Below are 21,062 nucleotides of genomic sequence, written 5' to 3' on the forward strand. Positions count from 1 at the left end.
AAGGTTAGCATCCTTATTGTGTAATGCCCTCATCATAAAAGTACACTTTGAGGTAGATCAGTCTCCGCCTCAGTTTGAAACGTGCATTGCATGTGTACTGCACAGGAGATGCACTCACAGCGTGTGCGTTCATTCATCCTGCACTCGAGGAATCCTATTTGGCAGGCAAATGAGCCTCAGCAGTGACCTGGCAGACCCTGGAGCTGCTTCCACAGGGTCAGCATCTCGTGGGGACTCCGCCTGTGCACCAGCAGAACGGACCTGTAAGCACAGGGATTTCCCCTGTCCGTCTCTGGGAGATCAAATGTTAAAAAGCCCGGGTGATGGCTCGGGGAGAGCCCCATTCTGTGCAGGCACATGCCCAGATACACGTCGTCTATTGGGAAGAGGCGCACCCTCTCGGACACGTCTTTCAATCGCAACGCAAGTGACACAGAATACACGACCCCTCCTCCGCCGGCGTACGGCGGGTACACACCTTTGTAGAAACGTTCTGGGATGTAATATTTTGCGGATGGCTCACGGTTGGGCCTCGCGTTATAGATCACGTCCCCCACAAACAAATTCAGCTCAGTTTTGTTCGTATAGGCCTTCCACAGGTTGTGCTCATCCCACTGCTCGTGCAAGTAATCCAGAAGGGCGCCCGTTCGAACGAAGACGTCATCATCCCCTTTGAACACGAAGACGGCCGTGGGGCAGTACCGCTGGAGCCACTGCCAGAACAGCAAGTCCTTCAGGGTCAGGTTGAAGAAAGTGTCTCTGAAATCCCACTGCAGGATATCCCCGTATTTCTGGTTCTCCAGCTCCAGGAGGTTTCTGAGATCCGGGTGAGGGCCTGTACTTGAGTCCTGCCTTCCGAGGAGGAACACTGTGCGCACTAATCCACCCTTCTTGTTGGATTCCCCCTCCACCAGGCCACTGTGTCCCCACGTTTCACGGATGGCCTGCCTGTTTTCAAAGTTCCCCACCTGGGATTTGATGGCCATGAGGAGCATGGGAGAACCCAAACCAAAGCTACTTTTGTTCCTCCGGCACATGCCAGGTTGATTGATAAGAAGCGGGTACTCCATGCAGTGCATTGCCATTATAAATGCCCTCATTTGCTCTGGCAAACTGTTGAAATCCTGCACACGAGGGACTGAACACTTGTGTGACATGCAGGCAGAAGAGCATTCATCCTCGATGTCCGATAAAAGCTTAACTTCCGTCCTCCCAGTCGCATTTCCTCGCAGTATTGGGTTGTGCTGGCGGTCCCAAACATGCTGCAACTGGTTCCACAGTGCACTGTCCTCCAGACGGAGGTTCCAGAAAGGGCCAAGAGGGTGAGAGGCATGGTCAGAGGAATTAGCGGAACTCCCGGAGGCAATGTAGTGGATGGTTATTTTTGGAGGCGTGTAGGAGATGGTGACGAATATGGACACCATGATGTAAATCAGTAGGTGGCCGGTCATCATGCAGGGGAGCAGGCACATGCAGAGCAGTCTGCCATTGCATTTGCAGAATTTTCCCATTGCCTGTTAGTGTACAAGTCAAACACATATAAAAAAATAACATAGAAAACATTATATATATATATATATATATATATATATATATATATATATATATATATATATATATATATATATATATATATATATATATATAAATCACACCAGAGAACACATTTTAATTACTCTCTTCGCTGACTCAACCACTGCAGTGGCATGGGTGTACCTTCAATATATATATATTTTGTATAGCTAACACTGCAGGTAACCCTCTGGAGTTTCTGTCTCCTTGGTGATGGTCCAGTGAGGGTTCGTGTCTGCTTTAGTCTACACACTCAGAGCATCATCCCGTGGCTACCTGCTGATAGGCACACACAGCCCCTGAAGACACATCATGCGACATGAATGTGGTGGATTGATTGACTTATTTAGGGTTAATTAGGGCTTTGTGTCTATTTCCCCACTTTTTTTTCTCTAAATGATCTCCACTGTGTGAAGCATTGACTATGAAAGATGGAAAATAGCCTCATAGAAAGTCGCAAACACACTGTTTCTACATGATACCACATCAACTTGAATTTCAATATGAGTCTGCACACAATCTGACAACTGTTTGCCGGACCCTTTCTTGCTATTTGTTTGTAAGACAAAACAAAACAATACTCACAATGTGTGGACTGCTTTGGATCGTCAAGCCGACTGAGATTTTTTTTTAAAGACACGGTGACTTTTGGTGTCCACTTTTTTGTTGTTGTAATCTCATCTGGCTTGGTTATAAAGTGCTGTTATAGCGGATGGCATCTCGGTTTGTCGCGCATCATATATATCCGTAAAGATGAAGGAAAACGACGGACATCCTTCAGGTCGAACACAGGCGTCCTCTTCCCGCAGTACAGCCGCAGCTGAGCAACAGGTCCCCAGGTATCTGCGCGCACTGAGCATGCGCCTCTTTGGGCTCCTTATCGCAACGGTGTGAGATGAGGAAAATACTCACAGGATTAACGCAGGCTGCTATACCTGACACAAGACAGAATAAAGCTCGGGACTTCATCTGGAAATGACTTTTCTCTATAGGGATATGATTTGACTTGATTTGCATGCATGTGCTCCATGAGCGTTTTTTTTCGGCATATTTGCATGCATGGCATCTGCAAGGATCACCTATAAGCACTCTGTCCGTCAATTGTTAATGGTTCAACATTTCACTATACAAACACTAACAATAGACTACTCCAAACAAATAACATACTCTGCCGGAATGTCATATATTTGCACGTTTTTGAAGAGAAATGACTAACAAGGACATATCATTAAAGCAGGGCAAATTTGGTTAAAAAAAGCAAAAAACAAAATACACATTCAAAATATAAGTAACACTTAAATAGGCAATGCAGTTTATCTTACAACTTAGCTTAGTGAGCATTGGTTATGCTGTTATCTGCAAATCTACTATCATATCCGGAATATAAGGGCATTACATAATGTAGTGTATTATCATTGAGACGGTTTGCGTCATATTTTTTTAATTGCTTTATGCTTTCTCTTAATGTAATTTAAGTGTATGAGCGTTGCGGTGCAGAGGTTTTAAACCACACGGCCGTTTTGAAGAAGAAAAAACATTGTAAATATAAGTGCATGTCCCATTTGTTTCTTTTATCAATTATATTTAATTGACGAGCGGCATTATTATGCAACCACGAACAGGACAATCAAGGTACCCGCTGATAAACATCCCCGACATACCTTCGTATACGACATTTTTGACGGACGGAAACCTCCAGCCAATAGGACACACGTCTGTCAACAGGTTATCGGCTGAACTCTGGGAATTAGCCAATGTGGGGAGAGAAGAGGCGGGGCTTTCGGGTTTCTCGCCGCCCATCGTGTTGTTTGGCGTGCGAGGCGATACATGTTTGGTTGAGTTTTGAATGAGGGGCCATCATCCCGGCAGGCTCAGAGGTGGAAAATACAGTTTAAAGTCTCTCTGGATGCATTTAAGATGAACAAGCGGGCTCCTCCGACAGGTTACCCGAACGACTGTTCGTCGCCCTTTCATCTTCTCGTTGGGTAAGTGTGTTTTCGACAACGTAGCGGATTTGATTCGCGAGCGACAACAACATACAGCAGACCTGTTTTATTTGTCTGACACAAAGTAGCAAGCTTGCTAGCGGATTTTTTCGTACTCTTTTCTTTTTTCTTTTTTTTTGGAGGCGCTGGGAGGCGGAGAGGGGAGGGAGAGAGGGAGGGGGTGTTCAGTCATTTCGAGACAAAAGAACCCGTAATATTTTTCACTGTACCTGCAGTTCACAACAAAAGACACCCAGGAGGGACATTAACTCGTTTTTCTTTATTGTGTGGCTTGTCAAAGTCCACGCGCACTTGCAGTTTAATCGTGAATCGCCCTTAGTAGCGTTAGCTTATTCTTCTCACCGTGTGTGCTGTGTATGGTTTTGGAGAAGAAGTAGTTAACGCAAGCATTCAGTTTTCTCACACACACAAAAATGACGAGACTATGCAGAGAAAAATAATGTTTCTTTATGTTTGCCCAAAAGGCCCCCGGTCGCCTTGGTGAGCATTTCGAGTTGACATATACATGCATTGTGGCCACAACAGCTTTTTTAATAATTGTGGTATTGTTCTTAACGTAAGGACTTTCTGTTCCGTCTGAAAGGCTGCCGCACACGGCAAGGTTTTGTCCCGGGGACACCCGATCCGCAAAAGGTTGTAGGAGTTTTAAGCTCCGCCCCCCTCTTTGTGTGAGCTATCAACATTTAGCAACATGCTCCTACCTTGTTTCTCTCACTGTGATCCGTCTTTTTTTTCCTTCTAAATCATATTTTTTTGCGATAACCCCCAAATCAAGGTCACAAACCCTAGCGCATTTTATTCAAATTATTATATTTTATTTCCCCAGACTGCTTTTAATTCCGGCAACAAAGCACCCCCCCCCCCCCTCTCGCCCTCCCCAAGCATGCTTCAATGTTTAGACGATACCGAGCCACAGCAGGTTGCTGAGATTTTAATTATTTTCAGGAGACTGGTTCTGAAAGCCACTCATACTTGTGCACCAATAGCAAGCCGTCCAAGGGGTTAAGCCTGCGAAATTAATTCTCAGAAGGAGCTTGGACTTTCAGAGTAACGTGCTAAGGACAGTTATCCCTTCCTCCGACTCCAGCTAACTTGATTGCTATATCTGATGGGTTTTTTTTTCATTTATTAATCCAGTCTAATTTATCAATAATATGTTGCAGTAATCTACATATAACAAACATGTTTCTATTTTAAGAGGAAAAGAAGACTCATTTTCAAAATTGTTTTTACAATTCAATTGGAGTATTCTCTGGAGATCCTCCTGTGGCTTTTCTCCTCTCTCTGAGCATGTGTGTTTCCTCATTAGACTGGAAACTGGATCTCGTTGCAATACAACGATAGCTATGATATCGGATAAGGTTACACTTGCAAATCAGAGCTTGCACGTCATCGCCCAGAACAAACGGTCAAGTGTGTGTGACCTGACGACCATTGAATTGCATATTTCACTAGCCGTTTTCAACACCGTTACCTGTCCCATATGCATTTCAAATTGGCGAGCTGCTCACCTGCTTTCAGACAAGGGGTCAGACACAGTCTGACACGGCTCAATTTGAGCATGAGTGGGTGAACACTTGGTTGGTTTTAATGTAACAGGGTTTACTACAGGATTACCAGAGGATTAGTTCAGATATTGACATGGAATTGTTCCCTCATACTTGTATTTCCTCTGTTCTCTTGCTTAAATGTATGTATCTTAAAACAATATTTATGGTTGACCAAATAATAACAACAATGACACATGATCTTGCATACTGTGTGTGTGTGTGTGTGTGTGTGTGTGTGTGTGTGTGTGTGTGTGTGTGTGTGATCTATGTGTCACCCTGTTGTTGCTTGTAAAAACGAGTCGTTGAGATCATCCAAGTCATACGACAAAGAGAGTATTACTAAACTGTATATATTTTATGTTCAAATACTGGTAAGGTATGCCGTGTGTAAGCAATAATTTCCCCGTCAATCAAGGCGACGTTAAAAGTAGATCTCCACATTAAGGGGCTGTATATGAGTTTGAGTGGTTTTGCAATGTGACAAACCTGTTTAGTGCAAACTGATGAGCTCACCTTCTGTTAGAATGGTCAAGCACCTAATGGTATTGCACAACTGCACTGCAAAGTGTGCACCAGCAGTAGAGTATATCTCAGGAGGGTATATTGACCAACAGGGAAAGAAAAAGCTGAACATAAAAAAAGAAAGCTGCTTCCCAACCGCATGCTCAGGGTCTAGTGCAAAGACTGCCTGTCTGGCTGATGCATACAGCGCTGTATGGTGAGAGACTTAGCAGCGAGAGAGGGGCGGGGGGGTGGCTTTGGTAAAAAAAAAAGTTTGCGTCTCATGTGGGCATAATTGATGTTATCGTTGAGAGAAAATGTTATGTAATGAGTTTGTGTTCTTTTCTCTTGTGTCCCATCTGTTTCTTATAGGTTTCTTTGGATGTACTCTTCTCGCTCCCAAAGTTTTGTGCTTTTGAAATGACGTTTCCCCAGAGTCCTCAAGACCAATGTCTTATTTCTGCCTGGATATAAACAAAGTACATATTTAGTAAACTTTTTTTTAAATCAGGGCAGGAATTCAGACAACGACCCATCACCCTGTATCACCCTACTTCCTCTCTCCCTATTTCTCTTTACATGAGTAAGAAGGACATCAAGACTCGCTTAACACACACATACATACACACACAAGCCACCATGTCCTCCATTCTTCCTTTCACTCCTCCGGTGGTAAAGCGCCTGCTGGGATGGAAGAAGACTTCAACGGGGAGCGGAGGCGCTGGGGGAGGCATTGGAGGAGTAGGGGAGCAGAACGGAGGAGGACAGGAGGATAAGTGGTGTGAAAAAGCTGTGAAGAGCCTGGTGAAGAAGCTGAAGAAGACCGGGCAACTGGATGAGCTCGAGAAAGCCATCAGCACGCAGAACAGCAACACAAAGTGTGTCACCATACCTAGGTGAGAGAAGGACACACACACACACACACCCCATGCAGTTCTATGTTTTTCTGTGTTGTCCACGATTACGTGCACGACATGGGCATTGTCGCAGAAAATAGTAAACCATGTGTATCAAGATGTTCAGGTAATGGACACACTGACATTGTCCTGGTCATCAGACATGCACATTGCACACACACGCACAAACTGAACGAAAATATACGAGAAAAGACGGATGTAATCTCTCATGAATGTGGGATTAGCAAATGTGCCACATTTTGTTTTGCTTTCGCCAATTGATGATCAAAACTAAATATTTTCGTGCTACAAATTGCGCTCATGGTCACACAAATGCACATCCGCAGTCTCTGCACAATGGTATACCACAATGCCACCAATACAGGCACAGCAAATTGTGTTAACACACATGAAAGTAAGAGGCCGGGTGATGGGCAACCAAAGGGTTGCAGAAAGACAAGTTTCTGTTGTGCAACAACAGGTCCACTTCCTCAATCTGATATGCCATAGGTTAGCGAGGCAGCAGAAGTGAAACCTGCTCGGGGGGAAACAGATGTCTAACATATGTTTGCAACCACACTTTGTGAACGTTGTTTGATCTCATTGTCTACATGCGTAAGACGTGTACATGTAGTCCATCATGCGCAGCATTGACGGGTTGCTCCATTCTGAGCGGTCACTGGAAGATTCAAAATTCAAATTTTTTAAATTGGAGTTTAACATTTTGGTGCGAAATATTTGCATTTAATCTAGGTTTAGAATAAACAACCAAACTGGTATTTAAATAAGTCTTTAATTGGATATTTCTTAATTTAAATCTTTTCAGTTTGGTGTGGCATGATTAAAAGTCAAGAAAATTAATCCTTCTTGGTGCATCCCAGCCTTCGATGTTTTTTTAATGTATTGAATTAGTCTTAGGTGTAAAACATAGCTTTTCTTTGGTCAGAAATGTTTATTGGCACAAGAAAGAAGGAAAATGCTGATTCCAGCTTGTGTCTGCGGCTGGTGTGCCTTAACTGATGGCACAGGTTTGAGTAATGTGGTGGGACTGGTGCTCAACATCGACTCATCTCTCTCTGCTTTTGAGAAGTACTCTGTCCTGAAGAAGCGGTGGGAGCACATCTACTCGTAAAAACTGCACAAAAAAAAAATGGAAAAAGCTTGCATTCATCAGGTAGACTTACTGTGCAGTAAACTAAGTATTTATGTGAGGAAAAACGCGAGACAATCTGAATGATGGCTGGTGACAGTTTAGCAAGGCATTATGTAGATGCCCTGTTGCCCTTTCAGTCACACACGCACTTAAAAAAAAAGATATATATGACGATGGTTGAAGAGTTTGTTCGTTATTAACAAACTCATATTGAAGTCTAAGACCGAACACAAAGCAGAAATACTGAAACGCAGTACTAACGCATAAAGCTCTGCATAGTCGTTGGGCGTGAAGAGTCGTTTGTGAGGGTTCTCAAGAAGGAGCGAAGCCACAGCTTTCCATCCATTACATCTGTACATACTCTTAAAAATGGGGCTCACGTTGCATATCCTCACTTTTCTTTTCTCCAGAATAAAAAGTTATTTGACAGACTTGAAAGTAAACTTAGTTTGTGTAAATGTGTTTGCTTTCTGGAAAGAACCTCTGAGTCCCTCCCGCCCCCCATTCCACCTGTGTATATACTGTAGATACTGTAGAGCCTCAATGGTAATGGGTCATGTGTCTATCAGTATAGATTTCTACCGTGTCGCATGACAAGGTGAGTGAGCCAAGTCACCCGGACCAGGTGAAACCTTATCGCAATGAAGGTGGCAAAGTCAAGGGGAGCCCCATGAGAAGCACGTGGTTAACGTCAATCAATCCACGGAGAGTCAGCAGAGACGGGAGATAACAGGGCTGCTTTGTGAAGATTTTATGAGCTTCCCCTTCTCTAATTTTCTTTCTTGTCTAACCATTCTTTCCTCCTATTGTCTTAGTTTTATAAAGTATCAATAATAGAATGTGTGCCCCGTTGCACGCCCACGTCAGTCACAGATCAGCTCACCTGGAAAGAAAGAAAGTGGCACAAATGTTGGAATCAAAACCTCATCCATACCGGATATTACAATGCAATTTCGATAAACCTGGCACGGGTGCGGTCAGACAACAATCGAATAGTGTATTTGCATTTACAGCTTTCGTATTGACATCATTTCAGCCACGCTTTGTGAAACGAGCGGAAGGCCGGAGAGGTGGCAGGGAAAACAAACATGGCAGGCCCCGTGTGTGTGTTTACTTTTCCAATTCCATGAAAGGGTTCATCCTCCAAGACTACAGTGATATCGGAGAGGGACGTTCCCGGTGGGTGGGTAGTTTCTCAGCAATGCACTCTGCATGGACTGCTGACTGCGGTCTGGAAGAACTAATCACATTGCAGTCTTAATGGGCTGGGCTCGACATGCTGCTTTGGACGTCCTAATAGCAAATGTCCAGAAAGTCTGGAAGTATGAAGCAGGGCAGTGCTAGAATGACTAAAAGCAACAAAACAACAAGTAAAACATACAGCAATCGATCATAGATGACACTGCAGCATATATAACTTAACAAAACACATGGTCACGCTAAGAGCTCGGCTATATCGGATACTGGTCTCTATTGTAGTCGTATGGGGTAAAAAGGCAAAAAAAAAAGAAGTGTAGAAGAATAACTCTCGTGTTTCTTCACTCTGAGGAATGTTGGCTTGATAGCAGCTTCTGAAGTGGTGCAGATAAGGTGATGCCGGTTCTTGTGAGGCATTTACACAAATACCGTTGGAGTCTTTAACCTCCAGTAGATCACATTTATTTGATTAACATTTTGTTTCATCTGAGGATTACAGAGTTTAGACCGTACCAACATGTGTTGTTTCTCTTAGGAGTCGCATGGCCTGCTTGTTTTGCGTTAGCTTTTCGTGTTTGGTAAATAAGGCAATTACTTGTACACAAACAGTAAACACATGACGTGCTTTCTCTCACTGTTTGGTGAGATGGAAGGCTCTTATTGACTTGATGTCTTCGGCCACAGGAAGTACAAAGAGGTAGCCTACCCTGTATAATCAGATCGTAAACGGGCTGGTGGAGGCTTGTCACACGATGGCACCTGGAGGGCTTTGCAGATTTCTCTGTTTGAGTGGTCGCAGGAAGAATTGCAACGGAGAAAGTGGGCAACAACTTGAAGGAGTCTGTGGATAGGCTTGAGTAGCTTCTAAAGTTAGGACTTAAATGTGGATGACACAAGAACAAGATAATGGTTCATATTTTTTATTTTTTTTTAAAGAACACACACTGGCTCTGGGTGAAATCCTCCTCATGGTGTTTTTCGCCAACGGTCTAGTTTATCAATAAATTACACGTCGAGCTTTAAAGCCACAGTTACTTGTGCATGAAGGATCTTGCTCAGGAACGGGGCAGACGGACAATGTGGGGCTTGTGCTGGTGACCTTTTTAGGTGAGAAAGAAAGAAGGCAAGACTTTATCTGTGCTTGAGATGGTCCACGCGGGGCACTCTTTTGAATGCGCTGATAAAGTGTCGATAAAGAAGGCCTTGCACACACAGACCTGGCAATTGCCGATAAGCCAGTCGGATCTTCCCTACCCTCCTTCGCATCAACATGTTGTGGAAACTCACAAGTGCTTCAGAGAACAAGTTAGCGAACAGTCTGGTTGTGTGCTTTCTTCAGTCGTAGACACACACACTTTGTGCTTGTATACACACGTTTGCGTGGCATCTGTTTTTTCTTTTTTATGTCTCGACACATCTTGTACAGTCTATTAACATCTTTTATTTCCTCATTCACATTTTGTTGTTGTGTCGACACATTGCCCGTCACGTTGTCTTAATAATTATACTGATGATCAGCAGAAATGTGAATCATGTGTATGGTATGGTGATGGTATGTGCAATCAGGCAATGCGGAAACATATTTATACTTAAAGCCTTTGAGAAAAAATATAACGAAAATAATAAGTAAAATGATCAGACTTGTCCGTTCACATGAAGTGAGCAGGAAAAGACGCTTTAAAAGAAGTTGTCTGACATCGCCTTTCCTGCTTTAACGTGCAGTCCTAATTCAACCCCGTCTAACCGTCATCACCTGACTGCACCACATCACTGTCGGTCCAATTTGGATTAGTTTCATAATCACCTGTCATCTAGTTAGTCTCTTTTTGAAAAAACGCAAGGGAGGAGTCTTTTTTTTTAAGGTCCTCCCTTCGTGCCAATAAGAGACCAGCTGTACGTGTTCGTGATTTCATCCTACTGATTTGGAATGAAACGCCTCATGTTTACCATCTGTTTTCTTTTATTTTCTTTTCATCCTTTTTGCACTTGTCGTGTGTGTGTGTGTGTGTGTGTGTGTGTGTGTGTGTGTGTGTGTGTGTGTATATCCTTTGTTTGTGTGTGTGTGTGTGTGTGTGTGTGTGTGTCTGTAGTAATTGCTCAGATCTATGGGGTCTAGGCTCAGGCCACACGATAGAGCAGTGGGACTCTACAGGCATGTACGGATACCATGACCACAGCAGGTGAATATACTCACATGCACTCGAACACACAATGAGTCAACAATCACCTTACATCTTGTCATTCATTCATTGACTGTTTTCTTTCTGGAATCTGCAGTGTCACTACACACTGGTGTGTGTGTTTTGTATTTCTATGTGTGGCCTTCTTTGTTTATTAAGATCACCGAAAGACTTTGAGACTGTTACGTAATTGCCACTCATGATGCAACCTTATCTTAAACTGCCATTTGCATAACGCTTTATTTTTATTTGTATAGGTATGTATGTATGTATGTATGTATGTAAAAATATGCATGCAGGCAATAACAAAATCGTGGAGCTTTATTTGAGTCGCAACTGCCAAAATCTATTTCTATAAGTAAATCTTGCTTTTGCGAGGTACTAGTTTTAAAATGCAATGCTCATTGGCTCTTTCCAAACTGCTGATCAACCCCCTCCCCGTGTAGTTTCCTGCAAAGACTTGGGCAGGTTTCTGAGCTTTGAGCTCTCTCTCCCGACCTCCTCAGGTCACTGGACGGGCGGCTCCAGGTGTCCCATCGCAAGGGCCTGCCCCATGTCATCTACTGCCGCTTGTGGAGATGGCCCGACCTTCACAGCCACCATGAGCTGAGGGCCATTGACTCCTGCCAGTTCGCCTTCAACCTCAAAAAGGATGAAGTGTGTGTCAATCCCTACCATTACCAGAGAGTGGAGACGCCTGGTAATGATCCTTGAGAATTGTGTGTATTTTCTGTGCCATCTTTCGTATTCTCCTTGAGATCTTCAAGGTGCCCTCTAGTAAGTCTATAATAGCAACTGCAAGAGTTTGGAGTTGTTGCGGGTTTGTGTCGAGAAACCCACTTTTGATGGGTTTTATCATTTGTCTGTTTTGGTGTTTGTATAAGAGGCAGAATGTTGTCCATTTTAATTATACAATTTTGATCTCTACAGCAATATTCACATTTGCCTCAGTCAGTGACACTCCCTTCTCCCACCAGTGCTGCCTCCGGTGTTGGTGCCACGCCACACAGAGATTCTCACAGAGCTTCCTCCTCTCGACGACTTTACAAACTCCATTCCCGAAAACACCAACTTCCCCGTCGGCATAGACCCTCCTAACAACTATATACCAGGTCTGTATGCAGGGCGGAGCGCAAAAGCCTTCCTAACCTACCTCTTCCTACCTTAGCTGCTCTTCTAGATTTATATTTACGTGCATGCATCACCTTTATATTGACTTGCAGAGATCTAAGTCTTTCTGATCATGTGTATCAGTTTAACCTGTGTTCTTATTGCTTGTTTGTGTGGGTCTGTTTTTTACAGAGACTCCTCCACCTGGCTACATCAGTGAAGATGGAGAAAACAGCGACCAACAGATGAATCAAAGTATGGAATCAGGTAGGTCAGATGTGCTACTGTACAAGCTGCCGCTTATCTCATTGGTGGAGGGAAAATTCAATTGGCTCAGTTTCCACGGCCTAAAATCTCACACAAAGCACTTTATTTTCTTGTGTTGTCAAACGCACATTGTTGCAGCAGTAAACATAAACACTACAAACTGTAGACATACAAAATAGGGTTATGTGATTTAAAAAAAATAATAATTTTTGCTTCCAGGCTCACCTGCAGAAATGTCACCCGGCGCCTTGTCACCTGTCAATCATGCCCTGGGTAAGACTGCTCTTTATTAATTCTTCATTGATGTCATTGCAGGTTAATGCATCTCTCAGAGTGAATTAATGTGTTATGCATTGTTTGATTTGTTTTAGAGCCACGCTTCATAATCATTTGTCATATTGTAAAATGGGCCACAATCTTTGAATTTTAGGTCCACAAATGACGGCCTGGAAAAGCTGTCAAACTTAGGGAAATACGAAAAATCTGAAACAGTTGTTGACGTGAAAAATTGTCCCTCCTTGATTCCCTTGCAGACCTGCAGCCGGTTACCTACAGCGAACCAGCTTTCTGGTGCTCGATAGCCTACTATGAGCTCAACCAGCGGGTCGGAGAGACGTTCCACGCCTCACAGCCATCTCTGACAGTCGATGGCTTCACCGACCCCTCCAACTCCGAGCGCTTCTGCCTCGGGCTTCTCAGCAATGTAAACAGGAACGCAACGGTTGAAATGACAAGAAGACATATAGGTACACGCACGCCCTTCTACACACACAGACGGGGAACATGCGTATCAGTTATTGTAATCAGTATGATGATTTATTTGAGTGAGTAAGTTTATTTGCAGAGAAGTATACTTTTGGGAGGTTGTTGACATCATAGAAAGGTCAAGGATCTGATATGGCGAGGGTTGAAATGGGAAATGCAGCAGTTAAAAGATTTCAAAATGACTTTAATTGTGGATATGTTGCCTTTTATAGATATGGTATTTTCCATAGCACAAAATTCAGGATTTTCTCTACATGATTCCTGTCGTCTTCCCTTTCTTTTCCATTCCTTTTTGTCTTTGCATTCTTCCTGGCTCACGCAGGTCGTGGTGTGCGGTTGTACTACATCGGAGGGGAGGTGTTTGCCGAGTGCCTCAGCGACAGTGCCATTTTTGTCCAGAGTCCCAACTGCAACCAGCGATACGGTTGGCACCCGGCTACAGTCTGCAAGATACCACCAGGTTTATATGCAATACTAGTTTTCTTCCTTTTCCTCTTGAGCTGGACTGCTGTGATAGCACAAAAGACACTGAAATGTGTCTGCAAAGAGTTGAAACTTTTATCTTTTCAACAAGTATCACTGCTTGCTCTGACTAACCTTTACAATGCCAATGGTCTGGAGTGAGGAACAAGACTTTTTTTGTTTTCTTTCACCGGGTATCAATGAAGTGAACCTTGAGCACCAATTTCTTCCACAATGTGACAGTTTTTTCTCAGACTCTCACCCACACGCACTGACTCATCTTTGCCCATGCAACTTTGAACATTTCATTCCTGGCCAAATGAGCAGTGTGAACAGTATCATTAGTGAGGCACAGAATTGTACTGACGGGAAACAAGGATCTTGAAGACACTCAGGGGTGGGACTGGTGGAGAATAATCACCAAAATGTAGCACACCCACACCTCAACGCATATGTTCGGGACTTCTAAGTTCTGTCCGCAGAAATGGCAATGTAGGGTTCTCTAGTTTCCAAAAAACGCACATTGTTTAATCTACAGTAAACTTCTAACGCATTCAAAAAATTCCAACATTTAAGCCTTAGAAGTATTCCCATTGATGTCCAAGTGTTTTCTAACCCAATCATCATGTTTCTTTTCTCTTTTGCAGGCTGTAATCTGAAGATTTTCAACAACCAGGAGTTTGCTGCACTGCTGGCCCAGTCAGTCAATCAGGGATTTGAGGCAGTCTACCAACTAACCAGGATGTGCACCATCAGAATGAGCTTCGTCAAGGGCTGGGGAGCAGAGTACAGGTGTGTTAAGCTCTTAAGTATCCTCTCTCTCTCTTTTTCTCTCTCATTATAATCCTCTGAATAGAGGGCCGTCGCGGTCTAGTCGGACCAGAACGTTTACACAGTAAAATGAAACGGTGTGTCCTCATGAAAGAGGTCAGGCTGGAAGCTTGGTGACATGAAGCCTACTCGCAGGTTAAGTTGTGGCTACTGTTGGCTGTTGTTGTAAATAAGTTGATGACGTGACACATCTTCCTCCAGTTTAGACACCCTCCATGTCCTCATGTTTAGCACTGTCACATTTTTTAAATTGATCAACGGCAACAACGTGTACAATTACAAAACTTTGCCGTTATCAGAATAAAAGGTTATTCAAGTTAAGTTTTTAATTTATTTTGTATTCACTTTTTTATGCATAGGCAGGAATCCTTCACTTCGGGGACAGAACTTAAGTGAAACAAAAAATTCTGGAGCAGCATCTTTTCAGGAAGAAGAAAAGTACAAGCTCTGATTGTGTGTCAACAGTTATATTGCAATAATTTTCGAACAAAGTGATGAAAGACTCAACATCCAAATCCAGCCCAACCCCCATAGACCTCGGCTCGGCCCCGAACCTTCAATACATGCTCCTGAAAAAGCAGTTCAGGTTTGACCCTCCGATCATAAATCACAGTTGCCTGTGATCAAATGTGACGCAATAAAACCTGACACCATTTAATTTAACAAATAAGTGTCTCGTCTCCCCCTGGATGTAATTTAGGTAAATGACTGACTGCAGGTCTGCTTTTTGCATAACAAGATGGGGCGTGACAATGTTCATTATGTAAACAAGCCGTTGCAAGGTAAAAAGGTTTGTTTGAGCTTGTCCATGCTATCATCTGCACTGCATGTATATAATAGTCTCTGACATTTTACAACAAAGGGTGGAATAGAATAGACCGTGTGTCTCTCTCCGTCCCTCCAACCGTCCATCCAGCAAACATCTGCTCGGCTCTGTGCCCCTCCCAGGAGCCAGACGGCGGTGTTTGCGGGGGCGTTTTGGCTTGTGCCCGCTGGCCAGGGTTAAGCCTGGTTCAGTCTGTCTGTAGAGCCCAGGGCTTGGCTGAGCCTGGCAGGACCACGGTGTAGTGTGCTGTGTTTGATCATCTGGTGAGACCTGGGCAATGCAAGGACCCATTCACTTTTTAAAATTATTATTATTAGTTGTAAATCACTTTTATGCAGCAATTCAGTTGATGACTGAGATAAGAGTATGCATGCGGCTCTTGTCTATCACTTCAGTGCTAAAAGAAAATACTAACATGTAATAGGTGAGATTGTCATTATCTAGAAATACTACTCGGGTTGTGACGCTCATTCTAATCAGTGCATACCCGTAATGTATCATATGCCATAACGCTTTGACTCAAGATGTTTTTAACCTTTTTTATGCTTTTTTTTCCCTTTGTTCTTTCTTGTATCCCTACAGACGTCAGACAGTAACCAGCACTCCTTGTTGGATTGAGCTGCACCTCAATGGCCCCCTCCAGTGGTTGGATAAGGTGCTGACCCAGATGGGTTCCCCTTCGGTGCGCTGCTCCAGTATGTCCTAAACAGGGTCCTGCTGCTGGCGGTGCATAGTCCCTCTGACATTTCATAACATTTGACCAGTAAATTCTGAAGGAGACCACCGTGCAGTCTTAATCTGACGCAACAACAACATCATCATGAAGAGTTGAAAAAAAAGAAGAAGAAAAAAGGATTAAACAATGGACCTGGAGGATGGGAGACTGACATTGCCGATGGACAATAGTGGAATGTTAACAACGATGTCACAGTGGGCCCGATCGCCTGATGTTGGCTTGAAGTTAGGATTAAATTCCAGTAATCATGGACCTGCTAATTGAAACCACCTTGCAATATCAAACTGACGAGAGTGATGTCATTATGGATCGGACTGCATTCATGTTTATTTGACTGGGGCTCTGATCCAGAAGCGCAAAGCGACACGGAGCTTAACTGTCCTGCTCGGTGACACGACACCAGCTGTTTTGGAGATGGAGCGTGTGAACCTTCTAGGCAACCACTAGTCGCCCCAACTGCTTCGCTACCTATCTGCCACAGCACAACTTTGATTCACCGTCAAGATCTCTGTTTCCACAAGGTTGAACCGATGGTCGTGCTGCCAATCCAACTCATGTTCAACCAAAGTCAGCTCCACGCCTGGATGTTTTTTCTTGGTTTTTGGTTCCATCCCATTTTTAGCCGAGATCCCCACTTTTTTTCCTGCATTTCTCCTGGTCGGCTCTGTGATGTCACACACCGGACTGCCGGTCTTCTGCTAGGAAAGGAGGGGGTGACCAGCGGGAAAGCGTGTCGTCTCTAATTAATATCACATACCCTGTCTTCACATGTACGTACGCATACACCGTCACACCGGCGAATCGTTGCTGTTCTTACGCCACTTAACTTTTGCTACTTGTGACATAACGACAAGTCATTTTCTCTGCATGCGTGTTAAGTCGGTCGGTGCCGTTCGACCGTGAGTGTGCAGTGGAGGTTGGGGGTTTGATGTTTGAGCATGAATCGGAGCTGAAAAAAAGCTGCTAGCCAGCACAGATAACTGGAATGAGTCATTTTCATAGCAAGAGTGTAGAACGCGTTCTTCCTCTGGAACGGCAAACAATCATTCTTGTTTCCCGGCTGCAATAAAGGCGTACAGAGTTACCCACAGTTAACGGTTTGCCCCTCGTGGATTTTGAGGCCCAACAATTTGCTCTGACTCTGCACGCTCTCACACTTTCTCTCTCTCTCTCTTTCTTACATTCTCTTCATTAACCTTTTACTATTATATCAGCCTATTTATGAAGGAAGAGTTGTATGTTGGATTTGGAGATGCCGTTTGAAGACACCCTATAAATGCAGTTCAAGAATCTCAATGTCGCCCCCTGCTGTCCAAAAGAGAAAAATATATAAACGACCATCATGTAACGTTTCACTGATGTAGACATGGCGCGAGTCTCTCTCGATGACATGCTTCAAATGACGCACGGTTTCCCCACTATTTACATTTTATTGATCGGAAGACAAGTCCTGCAGGGACTTAAAAATGGCTTCTGCACTGTACTTGAACTGCCCCCAAATTATGCACATTGATATTGCTCCAAGAAAGTTGCCTTTTTTAGATGAAAAATACAGCAAGATATGCTTTAAAATGTACAGATAGGAATGTTAAAAAAAAGCCCCGTTTTTAAATCAAGACCATTACAAAAGATAGCTTCCATATTTTTTAAAGAATGTTCACTATAAAGAGTTTTTCTTCCATATATTGTCTGAATTGGCTTATTAAAGAGCGTTCATTAGATTTGTAATAAAATGTCTTGTCCCAAACTAAAAGCCAGCTGGGACCCACATCGGTCCAAATGAGTATTTAAGCTTTTAGTACTTGAAAAGCTGATTATACTACACGGCTATTATTTTATTTACACATTGTTTAAGCTACATTTTTGTATGTTCACGTATTTTTTATATATGGATATATTTAAGATCGTCAAACCTTCTCTTCCCTTTTATTAGAATTCAGTATTTTTTTAGAATATGCCCTCCATTCAAAAAAAAAAGGACCACATCTTGACGATGAGTTCTGAAGCGTGTACTAGAGGATTGAACACTTTCACTGTCCACATGATCATAAGCATCATACTCTTTCCTTCCAAACCAAATTTTTGGCTGCGAAAACGGTAAAGGTTTTTGAAATGTCGCTTCTCTCCTTCCGCGTTCTCGTTCTTGAGCGCAATGGGTGTGACCCAAACTATGATGGTGCTGTCCCAAAGACTGAAGGCACGTATTTACAATATGTCCTCTACACAGCAGAGCCACTGCTGGTGATTTTTTTTCTTCTTCTTCTTACATATAAAATGTAATTGGCTTGATCAAGAAGTTTGAACTCTCCAATTTCCTTTTAGGTTTTAAATCAAGATACAAACATGCAAACTAAACTATAATGCAGACGTCTTTAGAGATATTAGGATTGAATCCAGCAGCTGGGCTGCAGTAATATTTCTCATAATCGAAGCAGTTGGTATTCATTTTAAAAGCTCTAACTTTGGAAGGTGAATTTGTGGAATTCTGTCTTGCTTTAGCGATAACGGACGTTCCAACATGCAGCGTAAAAGCTGCTGCCAATTGAAGGTCTGCATATGTTTTTACTTCTCATGACTCCTTATTTATGGTTGCACATGTTTCAATTACAGCGAGCACGTTCATATATGCACACCTGATATTGCAGTGTTTCATTCAAGGCATCTTTACTCTTCAGTGTGTTCCTCTTGTATCCCAACGCATCCCATAAGCAGAATATGTGGACCGGGGGGTAAATCTTGCCTCATGCCGTCACATTCCAGATAGCTTTCTTATTTTTTTGACTTGTTCCTAACTCGTGGCAAAAAACCTGAAGGTGGTCTTAACCTTGTGCTCAGTAATGCCAGCGTGCACGCAAACACGTTGACATTTCCTGTTTGATCACTCTCTACTGCAACGTGTGGGTTAAATGTAGACTTTTTTTGTGTTAAAGAACTAGATAGGGAACTCCAAATAAGGGTTTTCAAACAAAGTATTAGTTTATCATACAACGGCTGAGATAAGAAGTCCAGAAACCCTGGTGTTTAATCATATTGTGACCATTCAATTCAAGAAATCCTGCGTGATGGCCCGTTTTGACAATTGTCCGACCGCAGAGAATCATGAGGTGTACTGCTTTTTTAGAGGAAAACATTTGTTTTCCTCCATTAATCAAGGGTCAAATTAGTATCGCTTGTAACCAGACGAGGACCAGGCGTCTTTCTGTATGTATGTATGTGTATGTATGTGTCTGTCCACATGCCCGTCCTGTCTTTCTTGCCAGTCTTGTCTCTTTTTTTGTGTGTCTCTTTTCATTTTATTTTGGGGAATAGTTGACTCTGCCAAGGCCACTGCACATGACATGGAAATATATAGGGTTGTTGTGTCACTGCTTAAAACCCCCACATATTTGTTCCATGCAGTGGCGTCAAATAGTCTGGACTATGTGATCCAACACATTTCCTGATGGTTAGGTATGCTGTTTTCTGCATATTACCAGGGTCCAACAAAAGCCTTTTATCAACTTTTTCTTTTCTTTTATGTTTTTTTCTTTTTTAAACTAGTGCCACTCAAACATTGTACATCAACCAGCTGTTCTCACTGTCTCAGAAGTCAGTTTTTGGATATGGAAGATGAGCCCAATTTAGGTTTCATGTCAGCCACAGCTCCACATGTTTAGGGGGCCATGTCCCTATTTTACAGACAACATATTTGCTTTTATTATTTCTTATTGTGATGACAATTGTGTGTCCCCAAACAAGCCTCTCTGATGAATTCTTGAGACTGGTTGCTAGTTGGAGAACGTGAACTTTCTACATGTCACTGGTGATGTTATTGTATAGTTGTACTTTTATTTTACCGTACATGCCGTTCCTTGTTCTTGCTATCAGCGGAGCATTTTCTATTAGCCAACCAGTTTAGGATTTCTGTCTTCTTCAAACATTGATGACAATTTTCATATCGGCTTTCCAACTAGTCTTCATATTCAAACAACTTCTTACAGTGTACACTAATAAAGCTGTTTTAATTCAACTGGAAATTGTGTCCTGTGTTGCAAATCTGAACTGGCGCTGGGATTAGTAACTCAAAACAGAGCATAAGCTAACGAGGCATAGTTTAATTGTAATAATTATAATCAGCAGAAATACTTAAATATCATTTAATCATATAACATTTATTTTATGAATTAGATAATTATACATGTATTATGAATATACAAAACAAATGACTAGCTTAAGTTAAGTATTAACACGTTCTTTCAATACACATAAAAAAACAAGTGAAACTGCGGGTTACTTGTTTTGCATTTATGTAATAAATATAAAATCATGATTACAATGAATTCACTAATTTTAATATTTTTAAGACTGTAACACATATTTGAATGTTGCATTTGGTATTCAGAATGTAAAAACCATGTCAGCCAAATCCTAATTCAAGCACCCCTTTGTGTTATTTACTTTCTCATGTATACTGACGACGTGCAACGTAGGGGGCGTGGCTAATGAATGATTAGTGTCGGCAGGAACCAGGTGTGGACGAAGGTGAACTCGCACCTCGCAGGAGTTGAATTGTCATAAATACCGACTGGCATAAACACGACCGAAAGATACAGAGACAAGTGTTCATACTTTACTAGATAATGTATTATATTATTATAACAATGCAACAGTCTTGTAAATGCGTTAAAGCTTACGAGTTGTATGTTTAGTGGAGAGGTGCACCGTGCGCACAAACATTGTGCCTCGCGCTATGGAATCACAGTTTAATATATATTACTATAGGTTCTCATTTATTTTTAGACCCAACAAAGGAAGATCCAAGACATACAACCGAATGCAGTTCATATAACCATGTCACAATATAACCCTACTTTGCAGTTGTTGCAACATGATTCCAGATTGTAATTTCAGATTACATGTGATTCCCTCCGATAGCCAGCAGATGGCGGTAGACGTCCATTAATGAAAGACCTTCGAGACAGAGTCCGTGTACCCATCAAGTTGAACCCGTCTCTGTTGTTTGTCTCTACA

General features: G+C 42.6%; 2 protein-coding genes across 4 annotated transcripts; one reads left to right on the plus strand and one right to left on the minus strand.

Annotated features, from left to right (window-relative positions):
- Nucleotides 1-176: 176 nt before the first annotated feature.
- Nucleotides 177-1,511, minus strand: si:dkey-175m17.6 (N-acetyllactosaminide beta-1,3-N-acetylglucosaminyltransferase 2). Its single transcript, XM_068574559.1, has one exon. The coding sequence runs from the start codon at nt 1,509-1,511 to the stop codon at nt 177-179; it is 1,335 nt and encodes a 444-aa protein (XP_068430660.1).
- Nucleotides 1,512-3,425: 1,914 nt separating this feature from the next.
- Nucleotides 3,426-20,056, plus strand: smad2 (SMAD family member 2). 3 transcript variants are annotated; one of them, XM_068573530.1, is made up of 11 exons: nt 3,426-3,557; nt 6,002-6,525; nt 10,966-11,055; nt 11,562-11,755; nt 12,033-12,167; nt 12,358-12,432; nt 12,652-12,705; nt 12,966-13,178; nt 13,520-13,657; nt 14,307-14,451; nt 15,899-20,056. In XM_068573530.1, the coding sequence occupies exons 2-11, from the start codon at nt 6,209-6,211 to the stop codon at nt 16,020-16,022; spliced, it is 1,485 nt and encodes a 494-aa protein (XP_068429631.1). In that variant the 5' UTR covers nt 3,426-3,557; nt 6,002-6,208; the 3' UTR covers nt 16,023-20,056. The 3 variants fall into 3 exon arrangements, with proteins under 3 accessions (XP_068429631.1, XP_068429633.1, XP_068429634.1); XM_068573532.1 differs by lacking the exon at nt 15,899-20,056 and adding an exon at nt 15,439-15,542; XM_068573533.1 differs by lacking the exon at nt 10,966-11,055.
- The last annotated feature ends 1,006 nt before the right edge of the window (nt 20,057-21,062 follow it).

The sequence above is a fragment of the Clinocottus analis genome, unplaced genomic scaffold, assembly GCF_023055335.1.
Source record: "Clinocottus analis isolate CAN_PGR_092001 unplaced genomic scaffold, fCliAna1.0.p SCAF_13, whole genome shotgun sequence".
Taxonomy (NCBI): Eukaryota; Metazoa; Chordata; class Actinopteri; order Perciformes; family Cottidae; genus Clinocottus; species Clinocottus analis.